Here is a 19,596-nt window from a genome sequence, read left to right on the forward strand (position 1 = left end):
TCAGCTGCATACTTACCAGCACAGTTTATTTTAATATTTGTTTCCTGTTACATGTAATATACATAACTTAAAATCACAGTCATACAATCTCCTATGAGCTGCACCTCCATCATGAGAAACCGGAAACATACAATGTCTACTTCCCTTCCCATGGCTTCCTTTTGCTCTCGTTGTCTCTTTTTCTTCCAATGAGAGTCATCCGCAGTGGCCCTCAGCCGGACCAGGACACAGAAGAGGAGGGTCAGGGGGAGAGGCAGGAGGGAGCTGAGACAGAAAATGGAGACAAGATGAGCAGAGGTCAAGGGTGAAGTGGGGAGGGCAGAAGGACAGAGAGCGGATGTCGCAGCCCAGTGTCAAGACCCGGAAAATAACAACCGAGTGTTCCTCCCCCTCCTCCTCCAAGTGGGAGACTTCCATTCTTTTTCTCTTGGAAAACAGTGGACTGTGTGTGTCTTGCGGCTGTGACTTCTCTTGCTTGGCTACGTGATCTTATTTTCCTCTTCCTTCGTATTAGAGGGAGCAACAGAGGCTGGGGAGAACAAACGGGGTGCTCGCCCATCCTGGAGTGTGTGCAGCCGAGGTTCAAGGGGACATCTACAATCATCATGGTCTGCTTTTGTAGTTTGGCAGGAGAAAGGGGCCAGGGGAACAAGAGATTATGATTGTTACATATTTTCCTGGAAAAAAAAATTCCCACCAATTCAATTTGTCTGCAAAGGAAATGAAGGTTACTGCAGATGTCGGTTGTTGCCATCAGCTGACAGCTCCGCCAGCCCCAGAGTAGTGCAAGGACGCGGTGTTTCCTATATATATATCTATATCTATATATATCTATATATATATGCTTTCCCTTCCCAGTCTCTCATCAGTGACAGTACGTCGCAGCTGGGATGTTGGTGTTGTCGGAGAATCCAGAATGAAGGCCCCTTCTTAATGGTTCTCTGGCTTGGGTTGGACCAGACATGCCAGCATCTCTTCACGGAGGTCAGGATTCCTGGGTGCCAGAAGCAGGGGAACAGGGTGATGGGTAACAAAGGAAGGAAGATAAAGGAAATTAGTTACTTTAGCCACTTGCCTTTAAACACACAGCATCAGTTTTCCTAGCTTCCGTTTGCCCTGCATTGTAGCCCAGAAGGAGTGACTTATCCAAGGCTAAGCAGCTTACTGGTGGCAGCTAAGGAACGGCACACATGCACTAACTCCAGAATCCCTGTGCGTCTGCGTGTTTGATCCTGAGGAGGCAATGTCTTTTGCTTTGGTCTGAATTTTTTTAAATGGTCCTTTAATAATGTGGAGACACTCTGGTCACTGTCATTTTACTGTGCTCCCTTGCTCTTCTCAGTTCTGGGGCTGTTTCTCCCTGGCTGCAGGTCTTCTACTCCCCATGGGCCTGCTCTGGCCTGCAGATTAAATGGCAGACAGCCTAAAGAAAAAAAACAAAGTCTGGATTCCAACTACAGAACTCATAATTTAAGAGCATGGACTCTGCAGTCCCACGTCCCGATTTCAAACCCCACCCCTGGCCTGTCTGCTCTGTAACTGTGGGCGAGTGTCTCAACCTCTCTTAGCTTCCATCCGTTTCTCTATAAAATGCGACCTGCCTTCCACAGGTAGAGAGGCACCACAGAGGGGGCCTAGATACAGGAGCGCTGAATGAGTAGAGGCCTTGTTGCTATACCCGCGTCATCATAGCTCTTGCCGCATTTCCCCAACAGTAAAGGCTACCATTTCCCCACCTTCACCATTGGCAACTACTCAAAACCACTTTGTACACGAAACAGCATCCCTGACTCACATGGGATCCGGTATAATCAAAGTGTCATAAAAGAGTCCTTCTTGGGTCAGCTGACTGAGAGGAAAACTCATGCCCAGAAGGTTGATGGTTTAGCAGGTTGGTGGCAGGGTGACGGTGAGAACCCGAGGTTCCTATTTTGAAGGAGGTCAACCCCCACCCCTGCACAGGTAACCCTGGGAAGGTGAGGAAGCTATAGACAGCCAGGTGAGTGCTGTTCTCTTGCTGGCAGTGTTCAGGAGACAGATCCTCTCTGAGGGGATGCCAGGCTGCCCTTGACCTCAATATCTTCCTTACTGACCTTCCTAAGAGCTGAGATTCCAGGCAGGGACAATCACACCGTTTCAAGTCCTCCCATCATCAGCTCTATGACCATAAGAAGCTATTTGACCCTGGCCAGGGGGACCTAAATAATACTGTGCATAACAATTCATTCTTCTTGGCTTAGGACAGCCATTGATAGCTTACCACCATAACGACAGTAGTGACTGTTATGGAATATTTACTGTGTGCCAGGCACTATGGTAATTACCATACATACATGGTCTCTATGAGTCAGAGATATGGGAAGTCAGCGTGGTGAGGAACATAGGTGGCTCTGGAGTCTAACACATTAGGTTTAGATTCTAATCAGTTCATCATGTTCCCAGCACCGTAGCTATGGGCAAGCCAGTTAAGGTCTCTGAGCATCTGTTTCCTTACTTTTAAAATGAATGAGCAGACAGTACAAAGCTTGGTTCCTGGCACAGTGTAAGCACCCTATGAATAAGAGCAACAGATACTACTAGAATTGCTGGTACCCATCAGCTGATAAAACACAGGATGCCTTGGCTATATAGCAAAACATAGCTCCAAAAAAGAGTAGGAAGAGGCTGTCCTGGAACTCACTCTGTAGACCAGGCTGGCCTTGAACTCAGAGATCCACCCGCCTCTGCCTCCTAAGTACCGGGATTAAAGGTGTGCATCACCACCGTCTGGCTTCCAAGAATCTTTTTACTGCTTCCTCCTCCCTCCCACACTGCTGAGCTCCAGATCTGTACCTGTGGCTTCTTGTCCTTCTCCTCCGGGGATGGGTCTGTTTCTCTGTAGACAACAGCTTTGGTTACCAGCATGTCTGGATGCTGTAGTTTGGCTTCCTTGATGGCCAAAGCCAGGGCCTGGTGGGCAGAAAAGCATAGTGAGGTACCACAGAATAGTGCCTATGGGAGAAACCGAACACAAGCCCCTACTGCACAGATGGGGAAACTGAGGCCCAGGAGGGGCCAAGTTAAACAGTCAGAGGACAAGAACTAGAGTTGGAATCTTCCGGCCTCCATTCAATGTCCCTTCTTGGGGGTCAGCAAGGGGTGGACACCTTCTCTGCTGGGAAGGGTACCCCTCATAGGTCACCATTATAGGAGGGACTGGATACTGGGCTGTGCCCTGGAAATACTTCTCCCAGCCCTGTACCTGGTCATGATCGACATCTTCGTCTCCTGTAATGATGATTCGCTTCTCGATCCTTGTCTCAGAAAACCCTCCTTTCACAGTCTGTGGAGAGAGAAGGAGAGGGCAGGGGAGGGAAAGGCGAGGTCCCTCTTAGGTCAGCTGTGACAGACCTACACACGTCGGCCTCAGTCGACCAGCCTTTACTGACCTCCTCAGTATTCTCTTCTAGTTTGTCGTCACTCCCAGCTCTCAAACTGTTCCAATTATGACTCCCACACCCAGCTCAGACGCTGCTCCTTGGTTGGCAGGGTCCCAAGGCTTCCTGTCCCGGCCTTCCCTAAGCACTGAGCCTATATCTCTTATGGTTTTGGGCCTCTGCATGGTGCTGACCTATGTGCACATGGCCTTGCTCACCTCTCCAGACTCCAAGACCTGGAGAGGGGGGCTTGTACTTTGATGACCTCAGTGTCCCTTCACCCCGCACCTTTCCCCACCTGACCTGGCAGTGCTGAATGTCGATCTGTTGGATGAGCACATGAATGGGATGTGAATGGTGACAAGGTTCTACCTTCAATGACCTGGAGACAAGATTCTACCTGAAAAGACTTGGAACAATCCTATGAAGATACTTTATTGCCTCTCCGGTTTTCTCAAGGAGTGGGGCTTAGAAGTAGAGGATGGGGAGGGGCCTAACTGTTTGGCACAATCCAAGGAGGATGTGACCCAGGAAAAGCCTAGCTGGAGGGAGGCAAGGGTGAACCAAAGGGGCCCCTGAGTGGTGAGGTACAGAGGAGAGTTTCCTGAGCCATACACTGTTGGGTGTGCCGTGTGAGGCATTCCCATTCTCTCGGGTGTTTTGAGAGGTTGCTTCCTGGGAGATGTGACAAGGTGACAATGCTACAAAGTTGCAGGCGTGCAGGCGAGTGTTATCAACCCAACTTTCCCTTCTGTGGGTCAGCTGGACCTTCAACTCAACCCCCAGGGCTCAGCCTGGCTCCTCAGGCTCCAGGCATGGCTGGGCCTCTTCCGTTCTCCCTGGCGGCTCAGCTGTTCACTTGCTACAGGCTCCTTCTCAACCCTTCCTAGTTCCCTGGCTGTCACAGCTAATGGCCCCTAGGAATGCCTTCCTCCTCTGTCCTGTTCTCTTCCAACTTCCCCTTGGCTCAAGCCCACAGTCCAGGCCTTAGTTCTCCTTCCTATACCTCCTCACACCCATCAGACAGACAGACAGCTCCAGGGAGCCTATTTCCACTGAGTCACTACCTAAGTTACATTTCCTCGTGACTAGGATCCTTCATGATCAAATCAGCCCCAGGGTCTGGTGCCTATCTTGTCTGTCCCCACTCTGCACTTCCTTGCTCCAAGGGCATCCTAATTTCTCAGTCTTCTATCTACACACTGCTTCCTGGTTTCCTACAAACACACCTCCTCCAGCAGCCTGGAAGTCCAGGAAGGTTGATGGTCACTTGGCATTTGCTTAACAAAGAGGTAAACACCCAGTGTCTCTGCCCCTCCTGCTAGTATAGCACGCCTTCTGGCTGCCGTACCCTCAGGTGCTCTGCAGAGAGTCCCAGGACCCTCCTCAAACTCCATTCTCTTCTCTCTCTTGTTTTGGGTGGGTGGGCCAGCAGGGAGGACAGGACAATGACTATACCATGAGAAATATCTCCATTCCTCTTCACTTTCTGTTTTGAAACAAGTTCCCATTTCGTTGCCCAGGCTGCCCTGGACACTCAGTCCCTCATCAGCTTTCTAAGTAGCTGGGACTAGAGGCTTGTACTTCCAGGCCTGGCAAAGGGCAGCTTTTTCCAAATGACACTGCCTGACTTTGGGGAGCTTCCTGCACATCACTCTTCTGAACTCTTCTGGCTCGCAAGGCCTGTAAGAGGCAGACATCATTGTTTGGAGAGGACATCTGACCCCACGGGTTAGCTGCCAATGCTGTGTGCAAGGCCTACTCCCAGACAACAGTAGCACAGGGCAGCACACTCCAGGACTGGCCAAGGTCCCCTCTGTGAGCCTTAGAGAATGAGGAGCCAGGGGTCAGCATGGTAATGACCTTCCCACCTACAGCCGCTGGGGCCCTGAAGCCCGCTGGGGCCTGGGAGCCCGCTGGGGCCCGGGAGCCTGCTGCTACTCACTTTGGTGACATGGGTGGTGGTGGAGGTTGAGAGGGTTTCCGCAGTGGCGCCGTAGGTGCTGGTGAGGACATCTTTCCCGATGATCTGCAGAATATAACCACCCCCACCCCGGGGGTCAGGTCAGGGCACTGGGCTCTGAAGGAGCAGGCAGGGCTAGGGAAAATTTCCCAGGGAGAAGCAGGGGCCCGCGAGGTGAAGCAGGGATGCCAAGATGCTTTGAACCATCATTCATTCTTATACAATACCAGAATCTTTCCACATCTAGACCTAGAACATTCCCAAACCCAGGCATCTGTAACTCTTAGATGAATCCCTAAGGCCCAGCGTCCTAACAATAGCCTAGAATGGAAGAATCCTAGAAAAATGACCAGATGGATCCAGGCAGCAGACAGAGGCCCCAGGACCTCGTCCTGTCATAGGCAGGAACATGCTCTCTCTGGACTAGGTATTGAGAACAACAAACAGAGAATGAAAGTATCAGAAAAGACCTCTAATGACAGATTCAGGGTCACCGGTGGGGCGGTCACCAACAGAGTCAGCCTAGAACCAAGCCTCTGGACTCCTAACTCCCTGCTCTTACTGCTTTATAAGCTGACACCGCAGTGTATGTGTGTGTGTCCTGTTTACCCTCAATGCTTTGGTTACATGGGGTGGGGGGTGTTGATGGGCACCTTGGGGAGCATGTGAGCATTTGAAATGGTATTGAGCGCCTCACCACACTTGCTGTGGCTGTGTGCTGGCACACTCAGCTCCGAGTCCCCTGGCCCCTCACTGCACTTGCTGTGGCTGTGTGCCCGCATGCCCGGCTCCGAGTCCCCTAGCCTGAGCTGTTCCTGCCTACTTACCGGTGAAAGAGAACGGATTTCCGTGGCCACCGTCTGTGGGCCGGGGATCATGGCAGCTGCCCCCTTCCCGGACTTGAGACTGTTCTCCTGGGGAGACAATAGTGCTCAGATGGCCAGGTCTCAGGTCAGTAGGCCTCCAGGAGAGCCAGGGCATGTGACCATGTGGTCATCATCACCACAGGGTGGAGAAGCAATACAGAAGCAGAGAGCCGAGGCACCCATTCCGTCCTCCCTTGCTCAGTCCCACACACGCATGCATGCTTGCACACTCACTCCGCAAACATTTACTGAACCCCTGCTATTAGGGATGCCAAGGTGAACAGGATACAGTATTGCTCTCTGGAAGCCCTAAAAGGAGTTGGGTCAGCCAGGCTCTTGTCCTGGACCTGCTGTGAACCTTGAGGCAGAGCCACTCCCTCCCTACTGTCTGTGGAAAAGGACGTTTGTCTATTCCTCTGGAGCCCTTGTGAGGAGAATACAGGGAAAGGTGGTTTGTAAACCAGAAGCTGTTGGTAAATGCAGGAGTGCAGGTGGATGAACCATGTAGGTACTTCCCGGGACCTGCCAGGCACTGGGCATTCACCAGGTACGTGCATGTGTGTGACTCATTCAACCTTCGTAGCCACTGAAGGCAGTCCTATCCTACAGGGGACACACAGTATGTGGCTTGTTCACTTTCTACAGCACGACAGTGGTGGAACCAGGAGTCAACTCCACGGCTGCTAGGTGCTTGTGGTCCAAACCAGCATTCTGCCCTCGGAACTGTCACTTTTGAGCCAGCTCCCCCGGCCTTATTCTAGATTCTAACTGCTAGAGCTCCCTGGAATTGTCACTGGACTTGGTGTCCTGTATCTGGCCAAGGGACATTGAGGGTCTTTTTGCTGTCTCTCCCATCTGCATAATCTCCAGCTCAGCTTGGCTATGAGTTTCTCAGCTAAATGGACTGTCTCGGTCTGTGCATGGCAAGGACCTAGACTGCTGTCTTCCTGCCACAGCATGGGGGGAGGACAGAGCCTCTGCCACACCTGCTCCTGTCCTGACTGTCGGTGACCAGGTCACTTGGCACACTATCCTGAGACGCATTCCCTACATTTTGGGTCCCAGACTATAAGGCCATTTCTAACAGTGTTTTCTTTCTCTCGCTTAGTCAACAGACACCAGCTCCCCTGGGACCTTCTGTCTCTCAGACTATGCTCACATACAGCTTCTGATTCTCTGGCTTCCCTTTTGTCCTGAGGCCAGCATCCATGGCTCCTCTCCATTTTCATGGTGGAAACAGAAGCCAGTAAATACGACACAGGTAGTTTAAAACCTAGGTGCTCCCCCCTCCCAAGCTGGCTGTATTCATAGCCAGAACCATCTCCCAACTCAAGGAAGCAGTTCCTCTACCTAGGCAAGGCACCCCCCCTCTGCATCTCTCCTCAGGGGTTCCCCTCCATCCACCTGCAGATACTCAGGGATTTCTACTGCCTCTCTGGTGCCACAGTCTCCTATCCTACCTGTTGCCCAGATCTTGAACCCTAAATCTTCAAAACCAATCATCTCCTGAGCCTTTCCCTGGAAACACCCTACAGATGTCTCACACTGGTTAGACCTAGAGTAGAACTGGTTGCTTGAACCTAACACAAGCATTACACTCCCCTCACACTACCCCAAGGGGCATCACCGAGAGGGCTTGTGAACACAGACTCCTAGGATCCCCGAGGTTCTGAATTAGGAGCTTTGGAGCAGGGTGGGGGACTGTGCCTTTTTTGCAGGCACCTGGGACCACACTGTAAGCACCACTGGCCAGTAAACACTGTCCCCAGCCCATCCGTCCATCCTGTCTCCTGAGCATCCTACCAGTGCCCACACACTGTACTTTCCTACTCCAGAATCTCTAATCCCTAACTCGGGGGCACCTACCTTCTTCAACCCTGGCAGTGCCCCTGCTGGACACCAGCAACCCTCAGACAGGTTCCCACCTTCTCTTTCTGGCCTAACGTGGGCCCCAGGGCTAGAGATGCTGTCTCCTCCAGGACTGGATTCACAGTACCTCGAATATCGTGGGTATTCAATAAATACTTATTAAAGGTCCAGGCCACACTCACACAAGCTGATAACCTAACCAACACACACAGCGAATGACAGGTTTCTACTCTAGAAACACTGTTGCCCTGTTGTCCCTAGGACAAAGTTTAAACCATCCTACATGGCATTGGGAACACTTCCAAGCTCTGGTTCAGTCCTTCTTTGCAGCCCTCCCCACCGACCCCTCCTCTTCCTGTACACACCTACCAGCCAGAAGTGCTTCCTGCCCTTAGGCCTGCTCTCCACAGCTGGAAGTCTTCTCCTGTGACCACACCCCAACCCATCCCTCACTCACGGCTCTCCTGTCCCTGCCTGGGTGACACCTTCCCCAGATCCTCCTAGCAGAGACGTCACTCACAGCTTCATCCCAGTGGCCCCTAAGGTAACTCTGTTGCACTGTTCCATGAAGGCAGGAGAGAGACAGCAGCAGCTGACATCTGGGGACACCAAGGCTAGGCTGTGCTCGGGGGCTCTGCACAGGGTGCTTGCTCACGCTTGCAGGAGCCCTTAACGGCACACAGTGTATTGTTCCCACCCCACTTTACAGAAGCGAAAGTGAAGGGTTTGGGAGGTGCAGGTGACTTGCCCAAGGTGAGGGTTGGGCCTTGCTCATCATTGCGTGCCCAAGACGGACATACAGACAGGTACTGTGATGACAACTGAACAAAGAATCCTGTAGGCAGGGGGGCCTCTGCAGCACGGGGTCCCTGTGCTAGGCAGACAGCAGACTCATCAATGTTTCCCGGACAAATGGACAGATGAATGGATGGATGAGGAGATGGATGGAGCAGCTATCTACTCACCATGGAGAGGAATCTAAATGTTTCCTTACAAGTATCTCAATGCCTCAGAGTAACGGTTTGAAGAGATCGAGAACTGACCCACAAGGGAAATGGTGCCCTCTGGTGACTGATTTAAAGTACTGATCGTAGAGACTGATTTCTTAAAACAACCCACCTGCTGAGAACTCTGACTTAAACGAAACCATCTTCTCCGGTAGAGGTCAGGGGTCAGACAAGGGAAGCCATTCAAAAACAACTCTCTAGCTCAGGAAATATCTGGATCAGACTTTGCTACTTTCTACAGCCCCAGACCCATAAAGCTGATGTTCACACAGGTCAGGACAGGGGCAGAGCAGAGCAACCGCCGAATGGAACTGAGACTTCTGGTGTCAGAGTGCCTGAGGCTAAACTGGGATTTATTGGTCATGTGACCTTGGGTTCATCCCTTTATTTCCCCCTGAACTTGTTTTCTCATTTGTAAAGGATGTCAAAGAAAGAACAATGGATACCACAGTTTATAACCCAAAGGTCAGACATCTCTGGGGACTGCCTGGCACCACAACCTTGTTAGAATATATGCTGTCTGTTCGATTTCGTTGTCACGGGCTGTAGAGTAGTGGTTCTCAGCTTGTGGGTCTCGACCTCCATTAGGGTCACATATTAGATATTCCGCATATCCGATATTTACGTTGTAAATCATAACAGTAGAAAGATTACAGTTATGAAGTAGCAATGAAATAATTTTATGGTTTGGGGGTCGCCAAAACATGAGGAACTGTGTTAGAGTCACAGCCTCAGGAAGGTTGAGAACCACTGCATTAGAGTCTCATAAGAGGCTATGAGCCACACAGAAGGGGGTGACTCCTGTTTTATAGATGAGAACACTGGAAGCCAAGGACTTTACTGCTTAGAAAGCAAATAAACAGCAACTTCTGCAAGGTCCCTTTAGAAGGCATCCAAAACCTCTGCGTTTCCAACCCAGGTTCACTGCTGCCATCTACTGGTCACAGTGAGAAAGTGTTCTGAAACTGCTGGTGACTGGTTTGGGTTTGCTGTCAGGATAGGAGTGGGGTGGGGCTTTCAGGCTAAGGTCTAACTGCAGGTAAAAGTCACCTGGTATTGTAAGATTCCTGCAGGCCGAGAATCAGGCCATTCTACCATCCCTCTACTCCTGCATGGCTGAGAGGGCCTGCATAACTGCGACTCTGGGACTCCAATCCCAATGTTATTCAATCTGGAAAACCAAAGACTGACTACACTATGCACAAAGGCATCCAAGGAACCAGACAACGGGAATCCAGTCATCTGTCTCACCACCATGAGGGCAGCTAAGATCTTCCTGAAACAGCTGCCAAGTTCTGGCTGTTGTGGGGAATGAGGGGTGAGTCAGAGAGAGGAATCGCCCAATCCCACTTACCATAGTGGTGGAGACTGTCTCTGTGGTGATGCAAGGGGGGGTCACCATGAAGTCTTTCCCCACGGGGGCACCCCCATCAACCTGCGAGGCAGAGGAGGAGGCATTAGAGACTATGTCACCTGGCTGGTGGCACTCCCAGTTACAAAGTGACAAGCTTCGCGAGTGGGGGCGTGCACCGGGGGTGGTCACGGAGCACTTTAGAGGGCCCCAAGGCTCTTCACTGTGCTACTGAACAAAGGAAGGGTGACCACATCCAAGTTGACGAATTCTACCCAAGCTTTGATTTAGAAACCCATGGGAAGTTAACATGGCATGTTGGTTGGTTTTATGTCAACTTGACACAAGCTAGAGTCATTTCGGGAAAAGGGATTCTCAACTGGGAATATGCCTCCACAAGACTGGCCTGTAGGCAAGTCTTCCAGGCATTCTCTTGACTGATGTGGGAGGACCCAGATCACTGGAGGCAGAATCATCCTTGCGCAGTTGGTCCTGGATGGTATAAGAACAAGGCTGAAGCTGGGCGGTGGTGGCTCACACCTTTAATTCCAGCATTCAGGAGACAAAGGCAGGCCGATCTTTATGAGTTCAAAATCAGCTTGATTCTACAGAGCTAGTTCTGGGACAGCCAGGGTTACATAGAGAAACCTTGTCTTGAAACACCAATGCCAAAAAAAAAAAAAAACAAGAAAAGTAGACCGAGCAAGTTATGAGGAGCAACCAGGAAGCAGCACTCCTCCATGGCCCTTGCTTCAGTTCCCACCTCCAGGTTCCTGCCTGAAATTCCTGCCTTGACTTCCCTCAGTGATGGCTCATGACCTGAGAGCTGTGAACCCAAATAAACCCTTTTGGCCAAGGTGTTTTATACTACAACAGAAACTGGTGCTTTTTAAAAGTTCTCCAAGAAACATGAACAAGAAGACTTTAGCAGGGATAAAACCCACCACAGGGTTCAGTGACGGAAGATAAAACACAAGTTAGGACATGCTTCCTAAGCGGACTTGGAACAGTGGACACAGGGCTGGGGTCGTAGCACAGGTGGTAGAATGCTTGCTTAGCATGCACGAAGCTTGGGTTCAACTCCAAGGCCCCATTAAAAAAAAAAACCAACCAATTGGATATGATGCAACCTGTAACCCCAGCACGGGGAGACTGAAGCAAGAGGATCAAAAGTTCAAGGTCATCCTCAGCTGCACAGAAAGTCTGAGGCCAGCCTGGGACAGCTGGTAGGAACCCTGTCCTCATGAGGTGAGAGACAGAGGGAGTGGCAGAGAGACAGAGACACGGAGAGGTGCACATGAGTAAGTTCTAAACTACCTGAGAGCAAAGGGTATGGTGTAAGGCAGAGGTGACTCGGATCTAATAATTTTAAACAGAAGCAGATATAAACATCTCTGTTGGCATTACGCCTATTTTTTCTCCCTGTGACAGCATAAAAAACGGTGTCACTCAGTCTTCTGACATTTTGATGACAAAGAGCTGCCAGGTTATGGGGTTTGGGGTCATTTTGGTTTCTTTATACTTTGCATTAAAACAAACGCTAAGAAAACAAAGCAAGTCAGAGAAGACAAGCGGGTTGTCCGAGGTGACCCAGCTCATGATACTCCCGTGGCGCGAGACACCTGTACAGCCGTTAGTTCGCACGCCGGTGCAGCAGGACAAAAAGATGCTGGAAATGACAGTCACTTGTGCTACTCTGTGTCACATTTCAGGTTGTGTCACATTTCAGGTTGTTTGTGCTGGGGGTGGAAGCCAGGGCCAGGCTCTGCCAATGACCAACCCATCTGCTCAGCCCTTCTTGCAGCCGAGACAAAGATTGGTCACCAGGAGAAGGGACTGAGCACTGTAGCCCTTCTGGGCAAGAAAAATTAGGGGCCCACAAACTCAGCCCTATAAGCCTTCAGATCTAAAGGCCCACAGAGGACACATGGAAAGTATGTGTTAAGTTGTGGGCTGTGTCTAGGCAGGCCAGCTGTCCTGGGGTGCAAGTGAGCTTCGACTCACTAACACAGACACCTTCAGTCATTTGACCTTGGTTTGTTCATCTTGCCAATCTAATGTGGAACATCCATGCATAAGAAGTGACCCAGGTGAGCTGTTCTGATCAAACAGCGATGAGATTTCTCCTTTTCTCTCCCCCAAGCCACCCTGGGGCAGAACCTCTCCACCCCTGTCAAGCCACCGTGAGTGCTGAACACTCCCAGGAGGAAGGAGGCAGGATCACCCTCGTTTACAGATGGGGACACTGGGCTATAAGAAGCACGGTCTTTCCCCACCATTCCCACCTCAGACCTCAGGGAGGATGGGGGAAGGAAAAGGCTGACCAAAGGGCTTGGGCCATTTACTGACAACCTTCCCTCAAATGCCCAATCCCCGCGTCAGGCTACAGAGGAGGCGCAGGTTACCTGGGTGCTGTCTGCAGCGGAGACTCGGCTCTGCAGCATGGCCTCTGGCTCGATCTTCTTTCTGATTGCCAGACTGCTGACGGTCATGGTTTCTGCTTTCACGGACTACGGGGACATGAAGGGGACACTTGAAAACTCAAGCCCAGACACAACTCCTGTTCACAGGCAACTGGGATGCAGGAGGAGCCAAAGTTACTCCCAGCATGAAGAAGGCCTGACCTCGTGCCCCAGGGGCCGCATGTCTTCCTGAGGCTGTACTAAAAGGATGGCTAAACTCTGTGCTCAGAGTTTTTCTTCCACACATTGCCTCCACTTCTTGGCCGCTTCAGGTAAACCACTATTCAAAGCAAGAACTACACACATGGAAATATCCAGGGCCAGGCAGCTATGGAAACTGGTGAGGAGGTTAGCTGGCCGAGAGAAACAGAAAGCGAGTGCCGTTCTGCTCAGGTTTGGCTTTTAGCACAGCCTCTGCTCTGCTCTGCTCTGCTCTGTCTGTCCATTATACCCATTTATTTATTTATTTTATAAGGAAATGTAGTGTTGTGATTTTTAAATTAAAGCCAGAGAAAACACATCAGTTGGCCTCCTGCGGCCCAGGGACACCAGCTTACAAACCGGACTCTGTGTGACTCAAGCCACATGACCAGTTTCTTTGGAGTCTTCTCCTAGGCCTAGTTCATGGCTATACACACAGCAGGTTTGATGAATGGAGCCTAGCTTGTCATGTAGTTGGAAAGAAGAGGGAGAAAGGAGGGATTCTTCCAGAATCCTGTGATCTAGCCGCTCGTTCAATTAATCATCCCTTAGTGCTGAATGTGAGCCAGCCTTACAGCAGCTGGCACCTGGCGGGAGGGCAGAGCCACCCACCACTGTCCTGACTGTGCTGGGGATATGTTAGAGTCAAAGCATGACAGGGAGGAGCAGGATGTGGTGGGGACAGTACTGCCACCCGGGTGGCCAGAAAAGCAAGAAGGGATGTGTGAGTTCCGTCCTGATCACTGTAAGGGAAACACAGAAAGGAACGACAAGTCTTCTGCCTAGAGAGTACAGCATGGACAAGCTGGTGATCACTGCCTGGGAGGGAAGAAGGGAGGGAGGGAGGGAGGGAGGGAGGGAGGGAGGGAGGGAGGGAGGGAGGGGGCTCAGCTAGAGGTAAAGGGCAAGGATGAGTTTCTGAAAACCAAGGGGTCTCAAAGCAGAGAAGCCCAGATGGTGGCCCTGCCTCCTGCCCAAAGGCTGTGTCTTCTCTTTTCCTGGAGTGTCCACTCCACACCGAGGTCTCAGGACCTGATGGGTTTAAATAATGGCCTCTTCTGCAGGCCCTGGGAAAACGAGCCCTGGCCTGAATCAAGAGAAACCACTCAGGTTTCAGACCAGCTGTGGGAGCCTCGAGAGTCCACAGACACATGCTCTCTGCAGGTGCCATGCAACACAGGCAGGGGGCCAAGGAGTCGTCAGTAAGACTGGCATCACTTGACCTCAGCAAGCGATGGGGTCACAGGGTTAAAACACCACGGGGCGTGTGTTAGGGGTGAACCAACACAGCAAACATGCGGTCGCAGAACCATGCTGTTCTACGGAGGGGCAGTCATGCAACACCAGACAGAGCTTCAGGCTGCAGCTGATGGCTGGTCTTCTCATGGCCCAGGGCCCTCCGAACATGCAGTGCCCTGTTGGACTGGATCTCCACGAAGCTCCACTGTACCTCAAACTGGGGCATTTCTGGGGTGGGGCAGGCCCCTCGATCTGGGCTGTCCTCGATGCCCCCAGACTCGTCCTCTTGGCTGGAGGGCCCCTTGAGATCCCGGGAGAACACCAGGCCTTCGGTCTCAGAGTCGCTCTTATCCCGGTCGAGCTCGGGGAGGCTTCGGGAGAAGTCTTCGAAAGCGCTGCCGTGGTAGTCACCAATAACTGTGAAGTCCACCTCGGCCTCCAGGCTGGATGTGGAGCTGACCGTTATGCTGGAGCACTTGCGTTCGATGGCCAGGTGGTTGTCCTTCAAGAAGACCGCATCCCTCTCCTGGTCCTGGTCCTCATCTCCTGTGTCACTCTCTGGAGCACGAGGACGTGGTGGTTTGACTTTCTCCTCCGAGCCCTCCCTCAGCCCTGCTCTCTATGGCCAGATAAAACCAGGGGAATGGGGATACGGGGTGGGGAGAGAGAGAGAGAGGTCAAGATAGTCAGAAGAATGTCAGAAGGAATCTCAAGGCTGCAACGATGTTCTCAAATGGAAGAGCAGGTCTGGAAATGAAAAACACGCCCCAGGAAGCCTCCTTGGAATCTAGCACAAAACAAAACGAAACAAAAACTTCTCAGAGAGGGGATGCTCCTTTGGAGGGTCTCGCAAGGACGGCAAAGCAAGCTGGCATCCTTCCAGCGAGCTCTGGACAGGAGGCCCCTCCAAGGCTAGGATCCGAAAGCCTATCAGAAGCAGCACTGTGCGAAAGGCAGGGATGGAGGCCTGGACCACAGGCCCATCCGTGCTGGAGGCATTGAGAGGTAAACGGAGAAAGGAGGGCAGGGATTCAGAGGAATTCAGGAGAGGAGGCAAAGAGGCTGAAGCTGGGAGCTTGAGGAACACAGAAGTCAGCAGCCTGTCAATTGCACTGAGTCTCTGGGAGGAGGGCCAGCATCAACCAGGGAAAGGAGAAATTCTAGCTCCAAGAGAGTTCAGTATCATTTTGAACTCTATGGTAACCATGGAGAAGAAGTTCTGGCCCCATCAGTGTAATTGACGACAGCAGGCCAAGGGAATGCCCAAAGAGCACCAGCAAACTTTGTCCTAAATACATACCTCTCAACTGGCCTGTCAGGGATTAAACAACACACGGCTCTGCTTATTTGCTTATTATTTCTTTGTCTTAGTTTGCGACTTTTTTTTTAAAGACCAATCTAACACTCATAAAATGTTTTGAAAAAACTCAGCTTCAGGCTCTGGAGGTTCAGTATGCTTCAGAGATTCATTTGTGAACCAGCCTCCCGTTGGCCAGGTTCTGGAAGGTTGAGAGGTGTGAGGAACACATTCCAGACAAGCCAGAGTGTGAACAGCCACGGGGGGGTTGGCTACTTGAGCAGGTGGGAATCTAGGGAATGAAGCATCCCAGCCGGATGAAGATGAACAAGTCATCTAGGCACAGTGGGACTGTAGAGACCTGAGGGCCCGGAGGGCTGGCGAATCTCAGGCGCCCCCCCTTCCCAGGGGTGTTTGGTGCTAAGCGGCTGAAGAAGCTCTTCTCTTCCCTGCCCGCATCTCCGGATTTGTTCTGGATTAGAGAAGACAGTTAGTCTTAAGGAGGCAGAAAGACACTAGAGAGGGAAGCAGAGTGGAGGCAACCTCTGGACTGTCAGCTTCCACAAGGCAGGGTACCAGGGATGGGAAAGGACGAAGAAAGATCACCGGATAAGCCAAGCAAGATAGGGAGGAATTTAGCAGGTGAGACGAGCAAGGCAAAGCAGATACGTGAGTTACTGCTATTGGTGGCGCCTTCTCTGTGGTTGTTGTGTGACCTTCTGGACACAAGATCATACCAAAGGCCGGGGGATCAAACAAGCTAACAAGGGCTAAGCAGGTGGCCCCATCTTTCAGCCTGGGCTATCTCAGGACCATGTAGGAGAAGAACTTGTGGGGTGAACAAGCAGCATCATTGCAGGAATGACGAGGGGCCACCAAAACATGCCTCTAAGAGCTACAGAGCATGCGGTCAGTTTCCACAAGTGGGGACTTGGTGGGGGTGGGGGCTCACATGGCCAGTTACCCCAGTAGCTTCCTCCAGCGTGGTTTCACAGCCTGAGTCAGGGGACAGGAGCTCTGGGTCTGTGCATCTTTCCTGGTGGGAGGTAGCAGAGGTGCCCTCCCCATAGTGCTGAGTAGCCAGAGGTGTACCAGAAGAAGGTGTGAGTTTGGGGCTGGCCAAGTCCCCAGGGGGCTGGAGTTGAACAAATCCTGAGTCTAGAAGCCTATTTTGTTGATGTTCTACTTCCCCTGGGGAAGCCTCCGAAGGCAGCTCATGTGGAAGGGCCCTCATTTCACCCTGACTGGCTCGGCACGACTCAACTCCGTGGGTCTCAAATATCCGAATCTTGTTAGCCACTGAGGTCTTGCTAATATCTTCCTGGGAACCCCTTTGGTCCCCAGCCTGGAGGGAAGTCTCCTTTTGCTTTTCTGAAGGGAACACAAACCCCGGGACTGCAGGCCCCTCAGTTCCTTCAGGGACAACTCTGGGCTTCTTGCTGGCAACTGGAGGTGCTTTGCGTTCACCTCGCGTGTCCTTGGGCGCAGGGCTCTCTTCAGAAAGATGGATATGTTTGCAAATTATGGGGAACTGATCTCCAAAAGGATCCCCAAACTCTGAAGGCTTCCCTGACCCAGGAGAGACTGGGCTTTGAGAAGTGCCCTTCACAGCTGCTAGAACATCCATGTGACCAGAAGAGGCTGGCAGCGGAATGATGGCCTCCCTGTCCTCGGTCATGGGTTCTACAGCCTGAGCGGAAACTGCCCTCTTCTCGATGGGCAGAAAGCTGCTTTGGTCTCGCCTGACTGATTTCCTAACATGAGGAGGAATGGTCCTTAGAAGGGCGCAGGCCTGGGCATCTAGGTGCACCACTCCTCCTCCACCAGGGGGGTGCTTCTTCTGTCTTGCTGGGGAACTTCTCTCAGTCTCTCCCATCCGGTCTATACTCATGGGGGCTTCCTCGTCTTCAGCTGCCCCGGCCATTGGGTAGGTCAGCTCTCCTTCCGGCCTTTGCCGTGCTTCTTCCCAAGCCTCTGCAAAAATCTGCCCCAGAGCAGCTCCCTGTAGGTCACTAGGCCCCCCACGGTCCCTGGAGGACCAGGCTTCTTCCTTCGAGGAAGCCATATGGGCTTCATCTTTATTCCAGCTGGAACCTGGGGCAGAACCCCTTGGGGCTGAGGATTTCAGCTCCCAGTGCTCCGTGTGCTCCCCTGCCAGCTCCAGCCAGGTCCCATCTCCAGGAGGGGCATGTAGGTGCTCTTCTCTGTCCTCTGAGGGTAGAGGGAGGACTTCTTCAGCATCTTTTTCTCCATAGTTTAGGTAGAAGCTCCTCTCTGCGAAGGAGGTATCTGTTTCATCGCTGGAGTCAGCTCTGGCTTCTGCCTGGGCTGGATCCAACAGGAAAGACAGGAGTCCTCCTTTGTCTGAGGCAGGAGAAAGAACTTCTCCCTGCACTGGCCCGGTCCCTGGAGCTGTAGGTCTTCCCCAAGTCTGGAGCCCCTCCAGCCCCTTACTCAGCTCTACTGGGCTCTCTGGCTGACCATCTGAGATGCGGTGGCTCCTGACCTTGGGCTTGGAGCCCTCAGGAAGCTTGTCTGTTGATGTGTAGCCTGCAGCTTGAGCAGTCTCTCTGGTGCCTCCCTTGACACACGGGCCTTCTCCTCTCATTGTCTCAAACTCACCAGGACTTGCAATCATCCTCACTGGCTGGTGAGTACTTGCTCTTCCGGCTCCCACTGTTTCTTCTGTGGCCACTTCAACTTTGAACTTGTCCACCAGAATGTCTACCTTGGAGAGTCTGCCATCAGCAAGGATCTCAGCGAGGCCTGCCTCACTTCCTTCCCGTTGTGTGGTGGCCACAGTTAGGAGGCCAAGTTCTTCTGGCCTAGTGTATACTCTTTCTACAAATACCCAATGCTCTGAGCCCTGTGTTATAATTGGAGCAAGAAGAGTTAACATGAAACAGCAGGCACTTGAAGGGATGGCCTCTTCCCTCTATAAGAAGGGACCACAATCTACCACCAAAGGGTTTGCCACTGGGACTATGTGTTCTAGGAACTGGCCAGGGGCAGAAAGGGGTGATCATGATATTCCTCATGATCAAAGTTCTTTTTCCCAGTAAGATCCCCAATAAACTGACTGACCTTCTTCAATAACTGGTTTCATTCCGATACAGTGGGGTGGGGTTTTGTGCCTCTCACCCCAGGGACAACAGCAAAGGGAGCTCTAGGGGTGGGACCGGCCTCTTCCTCTTGGAACTGAACATTTCCCACTGTTGTGGGGAAGGCACTTACAAGGGATCTCTGGATATTGAGCCAAAAGAGCTCCAAAGACATCCAGTGTCCTTTGGGGTGGGGAAAGAAGGGCTGAGGTCTAGAGAAGGAAAATGACTTGGTTGCGGCCATTGTTTGCTGATGGCAAAGCCAGGAAAAGAACAGCTGCTTTTTGATGCCTGAACTCTTAACTCACAACCTTGAGCATGGGTGCCAACTGGGATCTGATGCCAAGCTGAGGAAAACAGTGAATTGTATTTCACAGACCCCAGCCTAAAACACGACCCCTCCACAGGGGCTTCTGGGAAGGAAACAGATCAACAGCAATGATACCAAACAGTCAGCTTAGCACCACGGAAGCAATGGCTAAAACAGTCTGAATGTTCTGGGGATCCACTTAAAAGAAATGATTTTAAGACCAATGGAAAGAATAGAAAAGAACTAACCAGATAGTACCACAGAAGAAAAAGACCACAGAGGACACCATCACAAAGCCAAAGAGACCATCAAGTCTGTTACTATCAAACTTCCCAGAATAGTCCTCTACCTGTACCCAGCAGCTTAGAGGTACTGATGGGTTTCTCAAATCATTAGCAAAGCCGTAAGAGCTTTGGGATTTTAGTCTTGGGCTCACAGAATACTTTCTCTCCACAAAATCTCATCAGAATCCCACCTGACAAATGCATAAGGCAAACACTGAGCAGCCCTGTGA

The 19,596-nt window shown here is 51.6% G+C and overlaps 1 protein-coding gene across 7 annotated transcripts in view; it reads right to left on the minus strand.

Moving 5' to 3' along the window:
* The window catches only part of Epb41l1 (erythrocyte membrane protein band 4.1 like 1), a 120,643-nt gene continuing 101,047 nt past the window's right edge, over positions 1 to 19,596 (minus strand). For 5 of the 7 annotated variants that reach the window (XM_050151148.1, XM_050151149.1, XM_050151150.1 and 2 more), the window contains 8 exons: positions 14,586 to 14,993; positions 12,878 to 12,982; positions 10,476 to 10,556; positions 6,207 to 6,293; positions 5,362 to 5,445; positions 3,242 to 3,322; positions 2,833 to 2,949; positions 1 to 994 (listed from right to left, as the gene is read on the minus strand). In XM_050151148.1, the coding sequence (XP_050007105.1) occupies positions 986 to 994; positions 2,833 to 2,949; positions 3,242 to 3,322; positions 5,362 to 5,445; positions 6,207 to 6,293; positions 10,476 to 10,556; positions 12,878 to 12,982; positions 14,586 to 14,993 (972 nt within the window). In that variant the 3' untranslated portion in view covers positions 1 to 985. Of the gene's footprint in view, positions 995 to 2,832; positions 2,950 to 3,241; positions 3,323 to 5,361; positions 5,446 to 6,206; positions 6,294 to 10,475; positions 10,557 to 12,877; positions 12,983 to 14,585; positions 14,994 to 16,032; positions 16,144 to 16,635; positions 18,538 to 19,596 lie in introns of all 7 variants that reach the window. The other 2 variants (XM_050151153.1, XM_050151152.1) reach the window with 2 other exon arrangements.

Source organism: Alexandromys fortis, unplaced genomic scaffold (genome assembly GCF_014885135.2).
Source record: "Alexandromys fortis isolate MF-2015 unplaced genomic scaffold, M_Fortis_MF-2015_v1.1 scaffold_27, whole genome shotgun sequence".
Classification (NCBI taxonomy): domain Eukaryota; kingdom Metazoa; phylum Chordata; class Mammalia; order Rodentia; family Cricetidae; genus Alexandromys; species Alexandromys fortis.